General features: G+C 40.0%; 1 protein-coding gene across 4 annotated transcripts in view; it reads left to right on the top strand.

Annotated features, from left to right (window-relative positions):
- The window catches only part of pof1b (POF1B actin binding protein), a 35,196-nt gene extending 10,120 nt beyond the window's left edge, over positions 1 to 25,076 (top strand). The window contains exons 3-13 of one of the 4 annotated variants that reach the window (XM_085289835.1): positions 8,515 to 8,783; positions 13,004 to 13,037; positions 13,745 to 13,825; positions 14,414 to 14,506; positions 15,448 to 15,561; positions 18,288 to 18,440; positions 18,561 to 18,680; positions 19,525 to 19,656; positions 21,554 to 21,624; positions 22,260 to 22,374; positions 23,352 to 25,076. In XM_085289835.1, the coding sequence (XP_085145961.1) occupies positions 8,515 to 8,783; positions 13,004 to 13,037; positions 13,745 to 13,825; positions 14,414 to 14,506; positions 15,448 to 15,561; positions 18,288 to 18,440; positions 18,561 to 18,680; positions 19,525 to 19,656; positions 21,554 to 21,624; positions 22,260 to 22,374; positions 23,352 to 23,372 (1,203 nt within the window). In that variant the 3' untranslated portion in view covers positions 23,373 to 25,076. The other 3 variants (XM_085289836.1, XM_085289833.1, XM_085289834.1) reach the window with 3 other exon arrangements.
- Positions 25,077 to 25,670: the final 594 nt, after the last annotated feature.

Raw genomic sequence — 25,670 nt, 5'->3', positions numbered from 1 at the left:
CGCAAATTTCACATGGTAGCAGATTCATGTGTTACATGAAGGCCCCAGCTTTTGCAAGGTATAGTAAAAAGCATGTCTGCACATGTGTTTCTTGCTTTATTCGAAGCAAAATCTTGTTGCTTGAGGATAGGATTCATTTTTATTAAACAGAAGGGCTTTTGTCTGTGTGGCAGTAGTTTTGGCCTGTTCATTCACCCTGCCAGGTTCATGTTTTCCCACTTTTGTGCGAAAGCACTTGGATTCCCTGCACGGAGCAAGTTTTAGAGCATAACACGGTTCTCTGACGAACGAGAACAGGGGTGCAGCTAAAGAATGTTTTCATAATTACTCTGATTTTTTCTTCATGAATTAATGCTTATGACAGAAGATGTTGCAATCAGTTTTTTAACAAAATAAAGAAAAAATGAAGAAGAAAAACAGTTGTCCAAAATAAACAGATATGAGCTTAGAATAACAGGGGAGGGATCTTAAGGTTTGGAGACTCTATCTCAAAGGTCATCTTAGGGCAGATTAGCTCCAAGGAACTCCTGTTCTGACTTGGATGAATGTTGGGAAGGAATGTCGTAATTGTTTTAACTTTGAACCTCAAATTTAACATATTTGTCAAACTGTCTCAACCTTTATGTGTCAGTAGAAGGACGAGGAGGGTTTTTACATGTGTCCCACAGGACCAGACCGTTAATAAGGAACGGTACTGTGGAGTCCTCAGGGACAACATTTGGCTGTGGATTTGCCTTCCTGTGAATTTTTCATGTGCTTGCATGGAGTGATTTAAAAATAGCAGCAGGGCTAGAACGGGTGCAGAGGTGCACAGAGACGACCCCGAAGAGGAGATCTGTCTGATTTAATGACTTATGATTCAGCAAGCACATAGTAAATTCTCACATAGTAAAGGTCAACGCATTAATGTGTGGCTTTATAGTTTCTCTTAGGAAGATATCTGATGTGGAAGCAACATTCAGCATTTTTTCTGTCTTTTACAATGGATGGAAACTTCTACATCTCTGATGCCGTGTAAAGAATCAGATTTCAAGGATTCCCTGAAGTATTTCGTGCTCTGACAAAAATTCTCTGCCAAATGAAAAACTACAGGTTCATGGGTAATTAAGCAGGATGGTTGTTGACAGACATGTTTGGTGTGGAGGATGCAGTCTTTGCGACTATCTTCTGTGAATGTGATTAGCTGTGTTTGAGCTGAAGGTTTCTGAAGGTTTATGCGCCGATGCTTCCTTAGAGGGTTTTTCTCACAGCTGTGTGGTATGTGAGGTTTTCAAGCCTAATTATAGGATGGTGAAGAAGGGAGTCACATTGAGGTGAAGCAAGAATGATGATATCATGTTTTAAATGTTTAAATTTAAGGAATCTCTTAGGAATTATCACTGTCCACTTTTTTATCTTGTTAAAAAGATCAACAGCTGATCAAACAGGTGATCCACACAGATCCAGCCTGTCTGACGTGAGTTTCCTGTCATATTTTCTGCAGTGTCAACTCCTTTCAAACATCAGCAAGTTTCAAAGAGCTGAAATGCATCATGTTTTTTATCATGAGTATACCATCTGCTCCTCAGTCTTCTCTGCTGATAAACACCCACAGACACAGAGTTATAACCTTATGCTGCAATCACTTTGGCTTCAGTGAGGTTTTCAGTTGAGTTGACTTCATAGTCAAGTTCTCAAATTTTTTCGTTGTCAGTGTCATGTTTTATTTTTTCTTTGAAGCTAATGGATTATACATTTTGTTTTGGTTTGGGGTTGTGAAAGTTGAACTGCCATTAAATTAGCAGATTAAAAGTCATTTATCAATTGTAGTTCAAAAAGCCGGCACAGCTATGTTGATCTCATTCATGCTTGTTGTCTTTTTTTCTCACAATTTATTGAAGGCACATAAATGAGAGAAATACAGACTGGTGATCTGTTCAGAGTGAGCCCCAGCTTTTGCCCTCTTCATATCCAAAAGCCCAGAGATGTTTTTGTAATTATAGTCATTATTTGATGTACACGTTGTGTAAATAATACTTTCTGGTGTAGCTGGATTCTTGTAGGATATCACTATCACATGTGAATCCGTCTTGCCTTCAAGACAAACTGTGGTTTGGCTGGCCTTTTTTGTTTTCAGTGACTGAATCCATCTTCACGAGCATGCACTACATGTCAGTGCTGTTGCTGAGCTACAAAACTGTGGTTCATCCAAGCATCTAATCATTAAGGTAACACAGTCTGTACCTGTTAAAGGTCAAACTTAATAGTCATAATCACAGAAGCCCCTGCACTATAATTGGAAACCCAACACATGCAGTGTTGCCAGCTAACAAATATCCCACCTGTTCAATCCATCCTGTTGAGTTCCTGTTTTAGTTTTACTCGGTGGCTTCCAGTGTAGGAGTTATTTATTTCCTACTGAGGGAAAACTGTGGACAAAACTGTGAACTAAAGGTCTGGCTTAAAACAGCATTAAACTCTATTGTAATAATATCCCATTTTAATGTTTATTTTTAATAAGATTAAAATGTCTCTTGTCTCACTTTTGTGAATGAAGGATTTTACACGTCTGATGTCTTTAAAAATTTAATTTAATGTTTGTTCAGGCTTGCCAAGATGTCGACAGATCAGCAGGTGTCTCTGCCGTTCACATGATGGCCGATTGCTCAGCAGAAACTTATATATGAGTCTCAATAGGAAGTTCAGTTTAGGCTGTTTCAGTCTGCCAACAGTAGATGGCTATGTGCAAGCAGCTTTGCAACCCACCTTCACCTCAGTTCCACATTTTAATGCGGCTTCTGACTGTTCCTGGCTCAATAATTCATAATAATTTAAAATTATTAAAATTTATTAAATAATTTAAAAAGTCTTAAAAAGACAGACTGAGTCATGCATGATAAGGATTTTTTCTTCAGTATGCACACACAAAGGCACTCACAGAGACTCACACAAAGAGGCTTGTGTGGTAACGTGACTCTTCTCTCTCCAGTAACAATCTCTAGTGTTTCTCAGTCACTCAGGCTTCTGAGAGCCTGTGTGGCTCATGCACTGACCTGCACACACACACACACACGGACGCACACACACATTGACCAGAAGGCCTGCCATGGTGAAGAAGTGAGGTGATGATGTATTGAGTTACTGCTCTTTGTGGAAGCTCCATTCATAGCCCGTGACAGTCAGCTACTGAAGGCTGAAAAAGTTTTGTTTGCATTCAAAACAGGAAGCTGCTGCCTTTTCAACTTTTTTTTAACCACGTTTACTTAAAATACCTGATTTCTTATCACAGGTAAAAACAATCTTATCTCCAGTTAAGAAGAAGAAAATCAACCTGGAGCACCTCAACCATTTGAGATGGTAAACATGAAACGCAATTACCCTCATACTGCTGAAAGGCTGTAACTAATGATTATTTGCATTAACCTGTAGTGACATACTGACTGGTATTATTTTTGAGTAGCTAACACATTTTTAGGCTTTAAAATAGCACAAAAAAAGTGAACATTGTAACAAACACTGAGCATTGAGCTCAGGGGTCAAGTTTAATTTCAGGCTCTTTGAGCAAAAAACTGGATTTTTGCTCAAAGAGCCTTAAACTTATTGACCTGATATATAAATGTATGCAATTTGAAGATTTTGTTGCAGTTTTATATCTTTTTGATATCCGTTTGTTTTTTTGGTTTTTTTAATCTAAGACGTGTGGGAAGTGGCTTTAAAAGACTGTTGAATTAGTGTGTGGATCCACCGTGACATTCATACCAGTTGTCTGTCGTGCATTGTGAGAGATTTTATTCATTGGAACTACCCACATTGCTACCAAGCTGTATGTGCATGTTTACAGATAAAAGAGATCACAGATCAACTCATTTAAGTCACTTTAAATGGGACTGGTGAGTGTAGCTGTGGAATATAGTTTATTAAAAAAAGGAGGATATTTACACTTTTGACACTAACCTGTGAAAACTAATAATATTATATAGATTACACGCCATTACCAGCATGTCTGCTGATAGCAAGCGGCTTGTTTTAGAGTCGTGTTTGTGTCCAGAGTGATCTGCCCGTCAGTCATTTCTACACTCCTTTTCTCTGCAGACACTCCCACCTCCACGCTGTTATAGTTTTTGTGTAGCCGCCTCATTCCTTTTGTTTCCCATTTTTCTCTTACTGTTTAAGAATTAGAAACAGGAGAAAGTAGTGCCAGTCTTTGGCACTGCTGTGACCTTTGAGCTCTGTGTGGGATCATTAACCAACCTCGAGGTTTCACAGTGTCTAGATAGGATTTACAGCCTGTCGAATACCAGAGTTGTGCGTCATCTGAGTCGCTTGTTTTTTCTTCCTCCGTGAGAGCTGGACCTGTTTTAATAAACAAAATCGCTCTTTGTGTGATTTATTATATAAAAACGTGCATTTTACTTACTGTTTATCATGCTTTTGTGCTGCTTTCATTGTCTGTTGTGCCTCACATCTCATAATACAATACAATTTTATTTATATAGCACATTTAAAAACCAGATGTAGGCCAAAGTGCTTCACAGAAACCAAATAAATACAAGTAAATAAAATAATAAAATAAAATAGGTACAAATAAAATATACTAACAGGTGGGAGACTTAACTTAGTACGTAACACAGATCATGCGCATGAAACTTACTGTGGGTTTTTTCAGGATTAGAGGGATGTTTATATTTTCACTTTGCAAAAATTAAAGATAACATTGAGATAAGCCTTTCTTTCTGTTGAGGGATTAAAGTTTTGAAACTTCAGCAGTTTTTTTGGTTTAGTCAGGCTTGTCTCACACAGGTAAGCGATTGTCTTGCATTTCTGGCTTCCCAGAGCTTGTGAGAAGTTACCTGAGCTTGTTGCTGTCTTTCAGGCATTTAAACAGTTTCACTACATGTGTTTTTCTTCCCTTCTCTGGAATTTCCTTGACCCTTATTTTAACAATAGTAACACCCACCTCCTGTGCCACTGTTTCCTGATAGGACTTACACAGCAGTTTATTATATGAGCCATGCATAAAGGAAACCTGCCGCATTACAACCAAGGTTCCCACTGGTAGTGTTTATGTACCGTATATGCTGAAATACTAGTTCATCAGTAAAAGCTGTAAATTATGATGTAATCTGTTGACACAACCTTGCAGTAATGTCTTTGTGTATGTGTGCAGTGTTTAATCGTGTGGAGGGAAAAAACTATTTTTTGCATGAATTATAGAAAAATCCTGCAGAGTTCTTTTGTTTGTAGTCTTGTGTATGTCTCTTTTATGAGCAAAACATTTTAAAACACCTTTCTCTTTAGCACTGTGCAACACAGTATTAGTGAATAAACACCTCTCTGACAGTGGTGAAAGAAGCTGCACCTGTAGTGCTCTGTGCAGGACCTGCTGACTCTCCAATGGCACAATGCTTTGAACTTCACTTGGTGGGAAATTCCAGCTTGTGATCTTCCCTCGAGCTTGTGTGGAATCTGGCTGAACCACTTTGCTCAGCCACGGTTTGGATGTGTAGGAAGAAATATCTTATCTTATCCTTATCTTTGTTTAGTCCAACGTATTTAGTTTTAAAAAGAAATTTCTGAGTTTACCATTCCGGAAAGATCATTCACGCAGGTATTTTTAAATAAATAAATGCAGAGAAATCTTTAAAAAAGTCCTAGAACATAATAAAGTAGCTGTTTTTGCAGCTTTAATGCCATCATTTTCAGTGTTAGCGCCAGTGTTGGTCGTCAAATAGGCCAAATTGCTGTGTTTAAATACCTGAGTTTAAAAGTGCCATAAGTAGAATTCAACACGTAAAAATACCTTTTAAGTAAGAACTGGAGCGTTAGTAGTGGAATGTACTTTAAAGTACCAAAAGTAAAAAGTACTCGTTCTGTACTAACAGAATGCATGAGCAGGAATAGGAATTGTTTTAGCTGTGGTGCCAGACTCTTTATGTTGATGCTGGCATTCTCACAGATGTACATTGCAAAACCATGACATCACACTCATTGCAACTTCTGTGCACCCAAGTCACAGGTAGGCCTTAAAAAAACCTGCTAGTACATACTGTGCTCAGAGTCAGGCAATAACATGATCACACTGACAGTAAAAACCTGTGTAGGGTTCTTTTTTCACATAAAAGTCAGGATGAATTATACCTGTGAACTGTAAAAAAAAAAGAAAAAAACTGAACAGTATGTGCCTGTTGATGAGTCTTTATTAGTTTTATTACTGTTATTTATAAGGTGTTATTAATTTAATTGTTAATACTGAGCCTTTAAGCAGTGGTGGAAAGGGTGCAACTAGTGATTTATAACATTAAAAACATGTCAGACAGTTCAGTCTAGTTTTAGTTTTACATTTTAATGCATGAAAAAAAGTTAAAACTTTAAAACGTAAAACTCGTCACAGTTTTAAGTTTTCATATTTTTTAAGTCAAAACTTAAATAACGGGAACATCACCTCCCTGTTTGCTCTTTGAAACTGTAAACAAAGAGCCCCAGCTGTACGTTACTTTTTACTAAGCAATTTTAAAATTCACCCTCTTCCGTTGTGGCGAAGAGGGAGCTGAGTGTAAAAGCGAAGCTCTCAATTTACCGGTCGATCTACGTCCCTACCCTCACCTATGGCCACGAGCTGTGGGTAGTGACCGAAAGAACGAGATCGCGGATACAAGAGGCAGAAATGAGCTTCCTCCGAAGGGTGGCTGGCCTCTCCCTTAGAGATAGGGTGAGAAGTTCGGCCATCCGGGAGGGGCTCAGAGTAGAGCCGCTGCTCCTCCACATCGAAAGGAGCCAGCTGAGGTGGTTCGGGTATCTGACAAGGATGCCTCCTGGGCACCTCCTGGGTGAGGTGTTCCAGGCATGTCCCACCGGGAGGAGGCCCCGGGGCAGACCCAGGACACGCTGGAGAGATTATATCTCTCGGCTGGCCTGGGAACACCTTGGTATTCCCCCCGGATAAGCTGGAGGAGGTGGCTGGGGAGAGGGAGGTCTGGGCTTCTCTGCTTGGGCTGCTGCCCCCGCGACCCGGCCTCGGATAAAGCGGATGAAGATGGATGGATGGATGGAATTTTAAAATTGTGAAAAAGTTAAAAAACTACAGCTTGACTATTCCTGTAAAATCTGTATCCCTGTGAAAATGCCTGCCAAATATTGTATTAGTGAAACATATCTCTCCTGTAGTGGACAGAAAGTGAAATTAGATATAAAATCAAAGTGCAGTTATTATGTTAATGACTGGTTGTCCATGTACATAATAGCTCTTGAGCAATAACATGTTTAAAGATTTAATATGACAGTATCGACTCATTTGGTTCATCTTAGTTTTTTTCTCCTCGTGTGTAAACTTGAATGAAATATTAATGTCTCGAATTATGGGCAAAACACAAACATGCCTGAAAAACCATTTAGTGTTTTTTTCCTCTCAGTCACTCTCTGTCTCTCTGTTCCTCTGTAAATAATTATAGCCACTACTTGGGACTTTCCCTCAGCTCAAAAGATTCAGAGATGAGATTGTCTTGTTGTAAGATGTCACTGAAGGTCTGGAGGGTTGAGTTGTGAATAAGTGCTTTTTAACAGCCAGCATTTTGCAATTCTCTGCTGTTACATGCACATAGCTGCAGCTGACAGATGTGTTTGGCTTTGATTGAGTGTAGTTTGGAAGTGCAGCATGGTGAAGGCCAGCAGGTCAGGGAAGCCCCTTCAGCATTTCAACACAATGGTTCTTCTTCGCATAAAGCCATAAAGACAATTCTGCAGAAGTATTTAAGTGTCCTGCACAGTCTTGACCTTAACCCCATCAGCTTCAGACATGAACTGGAATGCAAACTGCCAGCCAAGCCTTGTCTCCCCACATATTTAAGTAATCCTTATGTAAATAAAAGAGTGCAGCCTCCTGGTAGTTGGCTTTTAACCCTTCCTAGAAAGTCCTCTCAAGAATAGTGGGGACTTTGAAGCAGCAGTTTAATAAGCTGCAATTTTTAATGTGTTTATTTAACCTTTAAAAAGGTTTAAGATGTCGTTTAGTGCAGCTGTGATTCGGTCTGCTAAGGATTTCTTTTCTTTTCAAGCGTGATCCCTGTTGGCAGGTGTTCAGCATGTAGCTGAGAAGAAAATTTACTTAAAGCACAAAATTGCATTCCTTACAGTTATCGGCTGAGAAACAGACAAAAGATGACAGATTCATGTCATCATACTGACTCGTCCTGAATTGCTTTGTGTGGCTTATTTCCTGCTGTCTTTACATTTGTGTTAAATCACTTCTGGTGATTTTCTTTGAAAATGTTTAAAATACCTTTCTGGAGCAAGAACCAACAGGTTACCTAACAGACTTATTTACTTTACTTGTGATCTGAACGTTATTTACTCATTGATTGATTTGATGTGTGCTGTCCAGATTTGCAGAAATGTCTGCTTTCTCTTGAATACGATTCAGTGTCTGTTTCCGAGAGCCTTTGGCTAACTAACCATGAAAAAAGACTGAAAAAGGACTTAATCATGTCATTCGGATAAAACACAGTGCTTATGGATCTGTTTCTGTCCTGGTACTTCTAGGTTGAATTGGAGGTAGAAGAGGAGGAGGAAGAGGAGGAGGGGGATGCTGTAGAAGTGGAGGAGGTGGAGATTGTTAATGTCATACAGTCGAAACCACCTCCAGTGATAGAGAAGATCTCAAGGAGGGAGGTGAGGACTGAGTTGAAGGAGATACCAGAGCCAACAAAGCTGGACACACGTTACTTCGGCGAGCTGCTGGCTGATGTCTACAGGAAGAACTGCGACATCCACTCCTACATCTCCGAGCATGTGTCCAAGATCCGTGGACAGTAAGTAAACTTTAGGCATTTAAGTTCACATCTACATCAGTGTACACACAAGATTAAAATTACTTTATCTATTTGGTGCTAATTTACAAAAACAGCTACCTCAAGATGCTTTATATTGTAAGTTACACACCCCACAAAATTAGAGGGAAAATCTCAACAATCAATACATCCCCTATGAACAAGCACTTGGCAACAATAGGGAGGAAGTACTTCCTCTTAACAGGAAGTAACCTCTGGCAGAACTCGGCTTAGAGAACGGCAGCTTTGCGCCTCAACTAGTCGATGGGAGTGAAGGAAAAGAAAAGAGAGCATAGGGAGAGGGGACAAAAGCCACTATAAGAGAGAAGACAGTAATAAAACACATGGGGAGTGAATGACGTGAGCACAGAAGAAACCTTCAATGCATCATGGGAAGACCGCCAGCAGCCTGAGCCATAACTAATGGATGTTTCTGGGTCATCTGATCCAGCATTAATGATATGCTTCATTCAGTTCATTTAAAAAACAAAACAAAACAATATACTTTTTAATATTTTTTTTTTACTGTATAATCATAAAAGTAGATAAGATGTCTGTCGTCTGAATTCAAACTTGAAGCTGTTTTCAGAGGAGAGGCTCCGCCTCCCATTCTAAAACTTTAAGAACCACTGAATAAACAAGTAGCAAATGGCCTGTTCGTGCTGGTGGTTGTGAAATGAAAACGATGCAATCCTTTTATAGCAAAGTAAAGTTTGGTAGTTTTAGCCTGTTGACATATCTTGTTCTTTGTTGCAAATTTGGATTGCTCAACTTCTGATTGTGTAGGAAGAGTTGGTGAAGGAACAAATCACAGCAAAAATGACGCGTTGGTCAGTCAATAAAATTTTTCCTCTTCCCTTAAGTGTTGCAGGAGTTCCTGCATTGGAAAAAGGAACAAACACAGACAGATTTCAGGTATGATAGTAAGATATGGTACTAATCCTTTAAGGATTAGTACCATGGATTCGGGAGACAGACACTATCTCTACTTTTAAGATTAGGCTTAAAACTTTCCTTTTTTCTAAAGCATATAGTTAGGGCTGGACCAGGTGACCCTGGATCCTCCCTTTGTTATGCTGCAATAGATGTAGGCTGCCGGGGGATTCCCATGATGCATTGAGTTTTTCCTTTCCAGTCACCTTTCTCACTCACTATGTATTAATAGACCTCTCTGCATTGAATCATATCTGTTATTAACCTCTGTCTCTCTTCCACAGCATGTCTTTATCCTGTCTTCCTTCTCTCACCCCAACCGGTCGCAGCAGATGGCCGCCCCTCCCTGAGCCTGGTTCTGCCGGAGGTTTCTTCCTGTTAAAAGGGAGTTTTTCCTTCCCACTGTCGCCAAAGTGCTTGCTCATAGGGGGTCATATGATTGTTGGGTTTTTCTCTGTATCTATGAAGCGCCTTGAGGCGACTTTTGTTGTGATTTGGCGCTATATAAATAAAATTGAATTGAATTGAATAGATATAATGGAGCCTGATTATTCAAGACTTTGTAGGTGAGATGAAGGATTTTAAATTCAGTTCTGGAGCCTACTATAGTCTCTCCTTTTAGACTGTGTTTTTTTTTAAAAAAAAAAGCCTGATAATAAGGAATTCCAATTGTTCCAGATGTGTGGACTAGTTTCTTAGTATCACAGGATGTGACAGGATGTTTCTCATTTTAGGAATATTTTTGGCGTGAATATAACTGGGTATCATTTGCATAGCAGTTAAACTATACGCAGTGTTTTGTAATAAAATAGCCTAAGGGAAGAGTCTTCATAATTTGAGGTTAAATCCAAGCTTACATTTGATTTTTATTTAATTTTAGCATTTTAACCTCTATTCTTATATAAAGCAGATGCAAGAACTACTTGAAAAGAATGAGTTTATGAAAAAAACTCACACAGCGTTCTTGCTCCCTGTTTCAACTTCTTGCACTGCTATTTAAGCAGTGATGTGAAATGAAGACATCTATTGTCTGGTTCTCAGACATGCTCTGCAACACTTTTAGTGCAGAATGCAAAGCTGGCCATGACCTAGTCAAAACACAAAGCTTTTATTTTGTGTGATATGCTTTTAAAAAAAGAAAAGTTTTAACTGAGAAGTATGGATTTATTTTGAAGAGGAAATTTCAAATATCTTACTCTGGAATAAGTAAAGTACCAGGGGACAAAAGGAAACCCCGGTCCTTATTACCAGACAAATAGCCTTTCGCAAAGAAATCTTCCATTTCTACCAGATTTTGGAGTTTAGCACAACTGAGAAACATCTGTGTCATGCTTTGGTTAAATTACCCAATGCGTCATGCTCCACTGCATTAGAGGGAGTTGTCTTTCAAACCATTACGGAGTTGTTCACCTCCACGTTATGATGAAACCTTTCTATCATGAGGGGAGGGGCCTCCATGATAACTCCAGTCCACACAGACATGAAAAACTAAAAAACCTGTGGGAGATCTTTTACTGACACCTGCACGATCTGCAACCCCATCGTCAAGCACCAATCATCTAACGGAAGAATTGTTTTCATTCCTCAAGTGAACTTTGAGAGATCAGAACAACGAATGATGATGTGTAATTTTATGTTGGATGTTTCTTTAACATCACACCTTTCTGTTTGTCCACGGAAAGGTGAGATGTTATACGCATACATCGTTTTGACTTGGACTGCTGTACACCATTTAGATAAGCTGTGTGAGATTGTCATGGAGACAGACACTGGGTTTGGCAGCTTGGATTAGTTTCATGTGCAACATGCTCAAACAGGTTGAAGGCGAGTTTCGGGTTGGCTTCTCTCGCTCGTAACTCCCGCAGTTTCCCGTCTCTGATCTCCTTACAGTACCTCGCAGTTCCCCTTCAAATTCCCAGGTGAGGTCATGCAGTACCTCTGGTGAAGCCCATTCAGATATCCACACACCCAGCATGTCGCTCCCCATTTTATAATCAATATACTAAAGATGGAGATGAACCACAGCACTGGATCTATACAGTGTGTGAGCACTGTTTGCAGCTGCTGTGGGAGACAACAGAACTGTGGTGATCAGTGTCACCTGCAAACTGTGTGATTGCTCTGTCATTTGGGAGAGATTCGGTGCTTTGGACACGAGTGTGACAAGTTGGAGTTTTGTTGGAGATGGTTTACATTAAAGAAACAGGAAAGCATTTTCAAATCAGATTGAAAACTTGATCAAAAGATTCTTCGTGCTGTGTTTGAGCTGTGCAAGAGTGATAATAGCATTCTGGATCACGTGTTTTGGAATTTTCTTGTGCTTTTGGGATTGCTGACAGTGGATTCTGCAGTTTTTGATTTGTATTTTTTTAATTGTGTATATAGCTGTACACATGTTGTCTGTGAATCATAAGGAGTGCCTGCACAGTATGTACACCTGAAAACGTAACCTGGTACAGCACGTGTATTTTAAATCATCCATGCTGATTTTGCACATGTTCACCGTCATCAGTTTCTGCTTAATTTTCACATCACTCTGCATGTTAGTACAGGAAACCAAGGTAAGAAAAAAGGATGAACTGTAGGTCAGGTTTGCTAAAAAGGCCAAAGGGAGTGAAATGGAGCTCCAATAAGTTAACACCCAGTTGATTCATGAGGTGTGGGTGAGTGAGAGGGTAGCCATAACTTTTCACCTTCCTGCCAACCACCTACATGTCTCTAAATCACCGAGCACAGATGTACTTACTTGTTCCACACTATTGTACGTGCGCTGACTCACAGTCCAGACTAAGCAATTAGACTGAAATAAATATCACGCTGACAAGTCTGATGAGATTCAGGGTGTTTTCATATAATCAAGAAATGTTTCCATGAAAAGCTGAAAACCTCTTTAAAATGCTGCAGCTGTCATTAGCCAGATCGCACACCTTGATGAATATGGATGGGACAGAGGAGCTAGTCAGAGTGGCACCAACAGGTGCTCCTCTGGGCACACAGGAAAACACACGAACTTATCCACACATAGAAAAGCACAGCACCAGGAAATGATCCTAAGATTTCATGTGACCTTAAGTATGGTGCCTAATCTCAGTATGGTCCTAAATTAAAATTTTCAACCATAAAATAAGTTTGTGCACCAAAAGGAGCCCAAATCGTTGATGCATCATCAGAGATGAACAGGTTTTTGTTCAGATAGAACAAAACACGCCTACTGGAGCTCTTTCCAGTCACGCTGTTTTACTCATTGTTTTCCTTGCTTTGTGTTCCAGGAAACACCAGATGGATTTGGGAAAAGATTCCATGGTGAGAAACAATCTTCCATCACACAAGTAACTGATAAGTGAATCTGAGGAGATCTCAGAGAGACACAACAACATTAGCTGCGGTCAAAATGAGTCACAACCTTGAAACTAATCAGATTTCAGACATTTTCTGCAGAATATGAGAGATTTTGACTAAAGTCCTCGGAAACAAAAACTAAAGTAAAAGTGTTTTTTTTTTGTGATCAACATTTTATTGATTTAAAACGGGGTTTGGGGGGGGGTACAGACATATACAGCACAACTGTAAACTGCAGTAGCAAAGCAAACATTAGTCACAAGGCATAGGGACAGCAAAGAAAAAACACAAAAACACAAAGTTAAAACCAATTATTGCCTCTTCCAGGAGATAACTCTGGATGAGTCAAAACCAATAACACGGATAAGACATCGTCTCCAGAATGATTCCATACAAATGTCAGGACTGAACCATTGCCTCGTAATAGTCTTCTTTGCGGATGTGAATCCAGCGAACAACATTTTGCATTGTATTTGTTTTAAGGAGATTTCAGAGGTATCATTAAGGAGACAAAGACCAGGATTGGGAACATAAAAAACTTCCAGTACCTCAGATAACACAGAGTTCACAAAGACCCAAAAATTGGATACAACAGGACAGTCCCAAAACATGTGCAAAAACGTGCCAGGTGATGAATAAGTAAAAGTGTTTTTGTCATTCTTTAACTTCAGGTGGATAAAGAGGAGGTGGAGGCTTTGATTCCAAAAGGAGCTACTGAACTGACCAAGCAACAAATGCGCTACCTGCTACAGGTAAGTGACAGACAGAAAGATTCCAATAATACACAAGTTTAATTAATAACACATTTTGCTATCAATGAGAATATAATCCCACAAATTCAAGCCTGTCACCTGACGATGCCTGGTCTCGTCTTATCTGAGAAGCTAAGCAGCGTCAGGCCCGGTTAGTACTTGGATAGATGGGAGCTGGGATTCCTCCAGCTGTCTTAGCTAACCACATGTCTTAGTTAATTATAGGCTGAATTCCAGCCTTCCTCTTATTTAAAAGGTTCTTGAAAGAAACAGGACTAGTGAAGGTTAGCTTGATCTTCTTATGGCCTCTGACAGTGGATTCAGCTCTGTGTTTATCCTGTTAGACCTTAGTAAAGCGCTCAATACTGTGTATTGGACCTCATAATCATATCCAGACAAGATCATTAATAAGGTCAAACTAGTTACCGTTTGAAATTCTGTCTGTACCAGTAGCATCTGTGTTGGGCCGCCTAAAACAGCAGAATATGTGCTTTTTAAATAATATTTACGACTGCAAAGCATTGAGCTTCACACCTTTGTTTTTTCTGTCCCCTCTCTGGTGTTACCTTCTCTGTGTTTGTGTGTCAGACTCGTCTCACTGCAGATAAGAGCATGCGTCTGCTGCTGTCCACCTTCAACAGTTTGAGAGAGGAGCTCATGCACATGTCGGAGGACCTGCGGGTAAGAAGGAGAAAAACACTTCAGACAAGTCCCAGCTCAGTCACCATAACTCAGACACTGTCCTCTGCAGCACAGTGCTTGGTATCTGGATAAAAAGTAGGGTGGATCGGCTTTGTGTCTTCTTGGAATCTTGGAGAGAAACTGGAGCCGCTAGTTTGACTCTGCGGCGACAGCAAAAGAAAATAAAAAACTGTGGTAACAAACACAAACAGGAGTATAAATCAAAGCTGTCAGATCATCTTTAAGCAACTGAGAAAACTCCAGTACATGACAACAAACAAGCAAACATCTCCTAAGAAAGAAAGTCAAAGAAAAAATGCTAACACTTTATAATATTGTAGGGGAATAAATATAGTGGTACATTCAATATGCTTCTATATTAAACATTCAAATTTCGGTATTAATGGGTTTAAGTCAGGAGTGTAAATGTGACCGTAACATCAACACCTCATGGTTCTGCCATGTCCACTTGAACCTATTTGGTTGATAACGACTTCAGTGTAACATCAGCACTGAGGGAAGAACATGACAGAGGGTGTGGTTACATAAGTAACATTCAGATCTGTACAGCAGCGTCTGTCAGGGTAGAACAGTATGCGCCCAAAGGCTTCACGCATCGTATATGAGCTTTTTCACAGGGGTGCGAGTTACTTAAATAGTTTCAATTAGACAGGCACGTACAGGACACCAGAAAGATAGTATCAAACTATTAATGAGGTGTGGTGAGTCACATTCATTGTGCTTACATTTCTGAAGAAAAACAATTAACGTTTTAAACTGACAAGGAATCAAAAATGCAAATGTGTGTTTTCTCTGATTCCAACAACAAGCCCAGCGTAATGACTAATCTGAATCCAGAAGCAAAGAAGAAGGCATGTCAGCGATCATGAAGTATATGATTATTACTGTTAAAGATGTGATATGTCTGTCTGATATTACAGCGTCTGGAGAGTGAGAAGGACTCTTTGGAGAGAGATCTGAGTTTCAAAACAGACCAGGCTCGGCAGTATGACTCCCTCCTGGCGACCGTCCGAGAAAACAACAGACAGCTCCAGGTACTCCACGTGTGTCTGTCTGTTAGTGTGTGTGCCAAATATTCATGAACAAAATTTGTTTCTCCAAATTGTGCTTGGAGAAACCACCGTTTTGATGAGTAACTTGTATTTGGTTTGTTTCATAATACCACAAAAACACTGGAGGGGAAAAGAGCCAGTTTAATTCCAGTACAGTTTCTTTTAATGTCAGTGTCTACATACAGAGACAGAACCCGAACTATCAGACAATCATGAGCAAGCATGGCAGGGTTTTGGAAGAGGAGACCTGCAGGCAAAACCAGGCTGAGGGAGAGGCTGGTACTACAGTATGAAATGGACCAATGAGAGGCTACAAAATTACTTTAAACAGCCAAAATTATTAAGATTTTCAGTGTCAGAGGTTTCTTTTAGTGGCCTCTCTCTGCTTAGCAGGTAGAACTTGGTTACCCAAGGCTAAAAAATATTAAATTTTTTGTTGCCTTTATCTTTAGGTCTCTACACCAGAACAAGCTACTGTAGTTTACCAAAGTGCTTGCAAAGCCAGCTGTCAGTCAAAGTGCCCATGAGTCCAATATACAGATGTAAAATTAAAAATTCACCACCATAGTGTTGGCATCCAGTGATGGGGGATCACAAGCCAGTGTGCTCCTAGTGCCTGTTCCCTGCATAAATGGAGAGGGTTAAACGTTTGCGTTAAATCAAATGTGCTGATCATCAAGAATGAGATACTGGAAATGGGAGAAAATGTGCTACTGTTGGGTGAAGACAGAGGAGGAAAGGCAGGTGTGTAAATGTGAGATTAGGGACACTAAATGTAGGGCCTGTGAGTAGTAAAGGGAGAGAGCTGGTTGATATGATGGCGAGATGAAACATAGATATGTTGTGTATTCAGGAGACAAGGGTGGAAGGGAGGTGGATTCAAACTGTTCTACGATGGTGTAGATAGGAAGAAAAATGGAGTAGTTGCGATCTTGAACCAAGACTATGTGAATAGTGTTGAGGTAGAGAGAGCGCCAGACAGGGTCTAGAGTTTCATGCTGGAAATAATAAGAAAATATGATGAATGTTTAAAGTGTGTCAAGGAGCTTGCAAAGAAAAGCGTCTGGACTTCTTTAAGTTGCTTGAAGACGTTTCACCTCTCATCCGAGAAGCTTCTTCAGTTCTAAGGTCAAATGGTGGAGAGTCCCAGATATAAACCTAGTGGGAGTGACCCCCCACAGAGGGACAAAAGGACCCCTGATGATCCTCTAATCGCCTGAGCCAAGGTGTGAAACTGGGCGTGGGTCCCAATCAGCCAGAGTTTCGGGTGTGTTCATTGTGAAACCTGGCCCCACCTTATCATGTGAATTCCTGAGGTCAGATGGCCCAGGATGTGAGTGGGCGTTAAGGCGTCTGGGAAAGGATCTCAAAACTGGATTATAGATGGCAGAGAGTTGGTGTCGTAAACCCCCGCCTCTGTTCAAAGATGGTCGCTCACAGTGGACATAGATGGCTTCTTTCACTCCTCTTTCAAACCATCTGTCCTCTCTGTCCAAAATGTGAACATTGGCATCCTCGAAAGAGTGTCCTTTATCCTTAAGATGCAGATGGACTGCTGAGTCTTGTCCTGTGGAGGTGGCTCTTCTGTGTTGTGCCATGCGCTTGTGAAGTGGCTGTTTGGTCTCTCCAATGTAGAGGTCTGGGCATTCCTCGCTGCACTGTACAGCATACACCACATTGTTAAGTCTGTGTTTTGGCGTTTTGTCTTTCGGGTGAACCAGTTTTTGTCTGAGCGTGTTGCTGGGTCTGAAATGCACCGGGATGTCATGCTTGGAGAAAACTCTCCTGAGTTTTAAAGTGTGTGCCCCACAGGTTGGAAGTCAGTTGAAAGAGAGGATTTCTGGACTAAGTGTTAGAAGAGAGTCTTCATTGAGGAGAGAGTGGTGATTGGAGCGGACTTCAATGGACATGTAGGTGAAGGGAGCAGGGAGCAGAGGAGGTCCTGGGTAGCTATGGTGTTAAGGAGAGAAATGTTAAAGGATACATTGCGGTTGTTAAGAGTGACTGCTGTCATTTCCACTAATAGTCACAGAGAAGTATTTTACTACAGTTGAAGGCTGTGTGTAAAAAAATCAAAAAACGAACTTTACGTATTATCACAACACTATGAAAATTGCCAGAAAAAAAGGCGATTCCATTCTTTCACGCGTGCCGACTATGAAAACAGAATTCCAGAAATCCAGAGTTTTCTGGAGGCATGTTTGCAAAGACAACAGAGAGCTATGACCTGTTTTGCCTTCAAGCATGGGCAGGACTCAGTTGCACTCTTCATAGAAAGTGTTTCATTGCAGTCACTGGCCAGCGTTACTGTGCAAATAGTGGAGATGTTTCACTTAAGGATCAAAATGAGGAAAACCTGAACAACCCAGCTATTTTTTTTAATCTTTGAAAATGTGTGCTGCTTCTGTGAATCTATCTGCATGGGTTCATGTATCAGAGAAGGAGAAATGTAAGTAGCTTTGCTACTTTTGCTTGTCAGTTCATCTAAAAAGGCAATTCTTTATTTGGAATGAGGACACGTAAGATGTTTGTAGTGATTCCTCAGAGTATGGATTACTGCATATGCACAAATAGCAGGTCGACGTTGAGGCAAGAATTTGACCTTCAGTTTAACAAATAATACTCTTCGACACAGTCAGGTACTGCAGTTTCTGACTGTGTTGGATTTGGGCGTCTACATAGCGTCTATGTGTGTTGTCTTTCTGCAGCTGTCTGTGAAGGAATCCCAGGCCGCCCAGCGTTCACTGGAGAGCCAGATCATGAGCAAACAAAGTAGCGACTCGAATCGTGACTTCAAGCTGAAAGAGATGGAAGCAAGAATGAAAGCAATGGAGAATGAGAACAAGATGCTCCGACAGAAGGTAAAGCTGGATATGCTTTTTTCCCCTACATCTCTTTAAATAAAGAAAGTTATGCAGTTATTTAGCAAAATGTGTTTTTGAAATCTTTTGTCTTTTTGTCTTGTCTGTCCCTCCTATCAGCTGGCTGGACAAGGTAGCAGCTCCACCTTTCAGATCAAAACAGACGAATTATCCCGTCAGTACAATGAGCAGCTCAGCACCTTGACTCGAGAGAAAGATCGGGAGATCGAGAGGCTGAGGGTAAGACAGGAAGAACTAGATTCTCATCAAAATGAAAAAAAAAAAAAATAGACCACAGAAGTTTGGTTTTCAGATAGGTAAGTGGCGAGCTACAGAAGCTGCACAAAAGTTGATTTGTCGCCAAAGATCTGCCTGCCTAATATTGCATTGGTCCCTGTTCGGCTGCCAAAACAGCCCTGACTCATCGAGGCATGGACTCCACTAGACCCTTGAAGGTGTGCTGTGGTATCTGGCACAAAGATGTTAGCAACAGAGCCTTGTAAGTCCTGTAAGTTGCGAGGTGGGGCCTCTACGGATCAGATGTGTTTTTCCAGCACATCGCACAGATGCTCGATTGGATTGAGATCTGGGGAATTTGGAGGCTTGTCGTTGTGCTCCTCAAACCGTTCCTGAACCATTTTCACTCTGTGGGAGGCCACATTATCCTGCTGCAAGAGGTCACAGCCATCAGGGAACATTGTTTCCATGAAAGGATGTACGTGGTCTGCAACAGTGCTTACGTATGTAGTATGTGTCAAAATAACATCCACATGGATAGCAGGACCCAAGGTTTAACAGCACAACATTGCCCACAGTGTCACAATGCTTCCTGTTTGCCTGCTTCCCATAGTGAGTGCTGGTACCAGAAACCATGAAATAATGATTAATGTTAGATGACGGTGCATCCCGGTGCTTGTATTTAAGGAAGGCATTGTTTTTCGCTTGCACGTTGTTGGCAGTTTCAGTTACATGTTATAGGCCAGAAACATAAAAATATATCTTCTAACATGCTCCCAGTCGTAGTCTTACCTAAACTCATTTTTTTTCCTGGTTTGCTCTCCATCTCTTGCTCTAATCTCTCCAGACCCAGATAACAAGGATTCAGACAGAGGTCACCACTGACAGGTCGTCCTCAGAGAAGAGTCTTCAACTGAAGATCACAGAGCTTCTCACCATGTTGGAGCAGCAGAAGACCACCATCTCCAAACAAGAGGAGGTCTGCAACACACAACACATCAACACTGTGTTTAATTTTGTGCCAGTCAAAGATGGAAGACTATCAAAAGGATCAGTCGAGACAAACCGGCGCTCTCAGAATCAAGACTAAATAGAATCAGCTGGATATTATATAAAATAGCTGTTTTTCAGTTCGTTTTATAAAGAATCTGTTAAACCTTAAATACAGATCAAGTATTAATTATATCTGGAGACCTGGCTGTGATGAAAAGCAGACCAACAGGTTTGTAATGATGGACTAAAACAAAGATGAGTGGGTACAGCTGCCTGTGTTCAACTTTGAGTTCAAATAGCCCCACCTCTAATTTCCACCCTCTCACAGTTGTTAAGAAGAGGGAAAACCTATAGAAATAACTTTTTTCTACAGGCTCTGACCCTGCCTGTTGCTGCTGTAAAAGTTTGGTATTTTGACACTAAAAGCCATTTGGGAATGGAGATGGAGTCAGTTAGCAGCCTCACGTGGCCATTTGAGGTACTGCAAAGCCATTCAGTTTGAATTTAACTAAAGTGGGGTTATTTTTCCACACAATATCAGCTTCAATATCAATATAGTCACAAAGTTTAATACTGAGATCTGCATATGCGGAAGCAGTCTGATTAGATGTTTCTAGGTAGAAATAGGCTTTTTATATGTAGAATATAAACTGATAGTGAAGGTAATGATTTTACCGTCTGCCATTTTTCACATCCGAAAAAAAGGGTAACTTGTGAAGCTCCTGTGAGATCGTCCGACTCATTCTGTTCACTGATCCTGCTGTGTTTCCAGTTAAAACCAGTCTGGATTCAATTATGTGCAAACTGCAAAAGCAATTTTAGTAAACCACAATTTTCCTTTATCACCATCAGACTTACTACATTTTAGATGATCAACAGATTTGTCTTTAGTCATGCAGAAACAAACTGAATGCTAAAAATGAAGTTTGTAAATGAAGAAAACAAAGCCAGCACCTTTCAGGTCCAACTACATTCCTCTGACTGAAAGATGATAGTTAATTTAATTTCAAAATCTGTTGCTTTCATTCAAATTCTGTTCTTTTCATTCTAATTCTGTTCTTTTCATTCTAATTCTTTTCTTTTCATTCAAATTCCGGTGCTTTCATTCTATTTTTTTGTTTTCATTCAAATTCTGTTGTTTTTATTCAAATTCGATTCTTCTCATTCTAATTCTTTTCTTTTCATTTTAATTCCGTTGTTTTCATTCAAATTCCCGTGCTTTCATTCTAATGCTTTTGTTTTCATTCAAAATCTGTTCTTTTCATTCAAATTCTGTTGTTTTCATTCAAATTCTGTTGTTTTTATTCAAATGCTGTTCTTCTCATTCTAATTCTACTCTTTTTATTCAAATTCCCGTTGTTTTCATTCTAATGCTTTTGTTTTCATTCAAATTGCGTTGCTTTAATTCAAATACTGTTCTTTTCATTCAAATTTCTGTGCTTTCATTCTAATTCTTTTGTTTTCATTCAAAATCTGTTCTTTTCATTCACATTCCGTTGTTTTCATTCAAATATGATTCTTCTCATTCTAATTCTGTTCTTTTCATTTTAATTCTGTTGTTTTCATTCTAATTCCATTGTTTTCATTCGAAATCTGTTGTTTAACCTCAGGCGCGTTTGATTACCTCAGGTGGCTCACATCACATACCAGCGCAATTAAAACTGCACAAACTGCAGGAAATAGTTTTGCTCGACATTCATTTGCTGTGAAGTTAACAGTAAAAAAGACTATAAATTCCATACCATGTGTTGGTACTCGAGTTCCATTTTACTCTGACACATTTAAAAAATTGCCTAAATGAATGCAAAGTGACTGGAATGAGTGTGAGCTATCTGTGTGGAGCACAATGTGCCGTTTAACTGACGGCTTCTTGTGGTCCTCAGGAGATCAGAAGGCTGATGCAGGACAGGAACAGCAGCTCCAACAATGTCACTAAGACCATCATCACCAAAAGGTACGAAATAACTATGACAGATTGCTGCCAGACAAGATAACTTTATATCAAGTTAACTTATGTTAAGTGACCCTTAACTCTGCTGATTCTACTGACTGAGTTCTTGCTAGCTCATGCTGAAAATGCTTTGAAGCAACGTGACGTGTAGGACTAACCCAGCAACCACAGTCAAAGCCTGACGTTATCTTCTCAGGTCTTTGAACGGTGGGCATCTTTTACATAAGGCAGGTCATTAAATGTGGCACTGAAAGACACCCATTTGGACACACAGTAAAAGAGTGGGATTTATCTTAAGTGGAATGACATGAAAACCAAACCTTTAATAGCCTTTATTCTTGATTTTTAATCACAAATTTCACAGGAGTACTTGTACAGCTTGCCGGTGTGGCTCTTCTTAATTAATGCGATTATGGAACGTGTTGTTTGGCCGAAGAGAGAAAAAGGAGAAAAACACAATAGAACAAAATTATTTAATCTATTGTGTTTTGGGGAGATCTGTTTTTTTAAACTGCCACCTATTACACTTTCAAAAAGATAAGTGACAGTTGAATCACTTGAATGCAGTATATACAGACAAATTCTAACCATCCACGTGACTCACAATCTGAGAATAACAACTAAATGTGCGTTTGCAGGTACAGGAACCAGTACCCGATCCTTGGTCTGCTCAGTGATGATTACCAGGTCACCTCACCTGTCAAAGAAGACAAGACCATCGTCATCGAGAGAAGTGGACAGATGATCAAACAGGTAAAAACAGGAGGCGAGAGTGAAGGGTGAGAGTGAGCAGGTCACTTTCACTGAGCTGCTCTACATTCCACACTGATTTAATGAGCGACAGCAGTGCACCTGTACATACAGCTGCATTAAAAAATATTAGGTTTGTTGAAAAAGAAATTACCAAAAGTTCATATGTTCTTGAATTTACATGTATGTGTTTATAATTCGACGTGATTTGAACTGAGATTCTGACAGAAAAACTGACAAACTGCACAAAATGTAAAGACTTTTGTGGGACTTTAAGTTAATTTTGCAGATTTACAACCTGATGCAAACAAAAAAAACTGACAAAGGTGAAAATAAACGAATAAAACAATCCACATGTGGGCACACGGCTAGATTTTATATCAATTGATTGTCAAGCAGCTTCATTACATGTGCAACAAAGTCTATCATCATTATCGGCTCTTAAGTGACAAATAGAATGTTAAAAAGGGGAAATTCAAACTTCAAACTTGGAGTTTATTTCATGCATAATGTCAAATCTTAAAAGAGTTCAAGTAAATCAGTGTTCATTATTCAGAAATAATAAATATAAAAACTGCACTTTTTGCGTGCTGTGAAAGCAAGATATCTTATTTTATTATTGACCTACACTGTTTGAAGTTTTCAGCTAAACAGCAAAGCCCTGATTATACTGTCTGTGTCTGCATGTGCCAGTTTTCCCGTGACTACATCGACTTGTCAAGTCCTCCTGCTCATATCAGAGATTGTTTTTATTTTTCTGATCATGAATTGTAACATTAAAGTATTTTGCAATGAAGCAGTAAAGGAGTAATCTACTGTGAAGGAATGTGATAGTCGGGACTCTGAGAATCCGTAAGACCGAGGCTGTTCAAATTGTGGAAACTGTGTTTTCTTTGCATCTTCTCCATTAAACAAGTGAAGCGTTTGCATATTTAAACTGAATTATAACAGCTCTACCTGTTTTTTTTATTTTGAAACAGGAAATCATTACAACCCCTTAAAGACACACTGCTTCTCTCCGACAGGAATGAACTATGACCAACCAGAAGATCCAGATGTCACCCCCTATTCCCCTGCATGCTCCTCCCCCTCCCCTCAGGGCTCCCAGGGATGGTGGTGGTTGAAATCCCCTTCTTTGCCCCTAAATTTGGGATCTTTGCTTTGACCAAATTGTTTGGGGTGACAATTTTATCAAAATTTTCATTTTTTTCCCTTGTAACTAATAAAAAGGGAATTAATAATCTACTAATCACAGGCCAAATCTGATCAGATGATGCTACAGCCAGTTATGGATTGAGGCACGGGTAAAAAGAGTCACGACAACTGGGAACACGCTGAGATTAGAGTTGAACTGTCCGACGTGGATGGATGCTTCCTCTCTTTTCTCACCTTTATAACCTCATTCTGCTGGTTTCACTAAATTTAACATTCAGTCTTATTTGGTTTGACTCTGCACTTTAGCACATTAATACAAAGCACTCAATGGAATCACTAAACAAGTGATTCTGCAATATACTGCAATACAGTCATCTGTGATACCTCACAAAGTTGGTATTTAAAGAAGAAATGGGAAAGATCGTACACTATGACCTGAAATTTAAAATCTTTCAGGCTTAGTCTGATATACAAGAATATTCACAGGAGATTGTATTGTGATATATTGCTCTGTTGATGATTATCTGTCCCATCTCTACCCAGCTGGGGCAAGATAAGTTTGGATTTGGTTCCACGTGGATGTTTGTCTTCCCATGCTGTAAAATTCTTGGATGGAAATAGTTTAAGTTTTGTTTCTAAGGAAGTAATATTCTTATTTATTTCCCATTTTCTTTCTAGAGGAAGGAGATTGTTTGAAATATATATACTTTATATGCTCTCTGTTCAGTTTATTAAGCCTACCTGTGCATCCTCATGCATCATAGTACAACATGTCCGTTTTTGTTCATTCTTTGAACTGGCTGCACTAGACAGATATACCTAATAAAGTGACTTCAGTATTCTTAACTGTGAACACTATGAATAAGCTTTTCTAGAAAAGCTCTCCTGACAGAGGTTTGCAAATCTATGCTTCTGTCTAAACACGAGAAGTTGTAAAAGAAACTGTCAAATCTGCTTAATTACCTTTGAAATCACTAAATGTCAAAAGATTGGATCAATGAGACAAGAAGTCTGCAGCTAACCGAAGGAAAACAATGCACCGCTGTGGAACCAAATGCTAAGTACCAAAGTGTCAGCCTCCAGTTGTCACCGATGTGTGTTTTGCCAAGACTGGTACCATGTAGCATGTAGCATGTAGCATGCAATCCTCCTCAAAGCCACCACAGCCATTCTTGCCCAGGGGACGAGGAAGTGGATGCATTTCTATGACTGCTACTCTGCATGTAAATATTTGTGTATATTTGTAAGCTGGGCGTGCTTAGTGTATGATCTCTCCAGTGCGCGTGTGGAATAATCCCCCTCTGCACTGCGGTTCTCATGATCATTTAACAAACGTTCTTAACGGGTAGTTTACTTCTGTTTAGTGCTAAGTGACTGTTTTTTTTGTTCAGTGCATTTTACTTTATTTGTAAGTTTTCTATGACTCAGAGGTGAATGGGTTCACATGTAGCTTTCATGTGCGATCTCGGGTTCGGGGTGTGTGATGCCTCACATTCGTGTGAGAAAATTCAGGCTTGATTGGATGCCTCCGGGTGCGAAGCATCACATTGGGCGGGAGGGTGGGAGGGGAATATAGCTGGAACTGAAGCATGATTTTGGGAAGGGGGGGTGTTAAGATGGTGCAAGAAGATTTAAAGCACAATATCATATAAACTTTATGCCCGAGTCTGTTTCTGTTTCAGCTTCTTTTTTCTACTCTTCTTACATACAAGCAGAAGGCTTTGTGTCTACTGGGTAGCACTCATACCCCTTTTCCACCGATGCAGGTGCCCAGTTGATAGCCAGTTCCGTGTGTTTCTACCAAGGAAAGACCAGTGCCCATGCCAAAAAACCTGGCATCAGAACGGCACCACAAAATTTCCCGGCCGAGAGTTGGGATCACTGACATCAGTGGTGTGGGAGGGGCTACCACAAGAAAGTGAAGAATGATTGGTAGGTACAGCCCACAGTTTCTGGCTGCCATGATTTTCTTAAAATAGAACTTACCTCAACTCCCTGACACTACATAGTCGGTCCTAAAACCTGTTGCATTGTGGTGCTGAAGACAGAACTGGCTCAACACTATTACTGGCACCAGTATCAGATGGTGTTAAAGAGGTATTGAAGGCACTGTAGCCTGCTTTACTGGCTCATCAGCAGCTTGT

This window comes from Mchenga conophoros, linkage group LG10 (assembly GCF_057382185.1).
Source record: "Mchenga conophoros isolate Kocher_MC1m ecotype Shallow Benthic linkage group LG10, M_conophoros_male_GT1.1, whole genome shotgun sequence".
Classification (NCBI taxonomy): domain Eukaryota; kingdom Metazoa; phylum Chordata; class Actinopteri; order Cichliformes; family Cichlidae; genus Mchenga; species Mchenga conophoros.
Note: the sequence above shows the minus strand (reverse complement) of the source record. Positions and strands in the feature narration are given on the sequence as shown.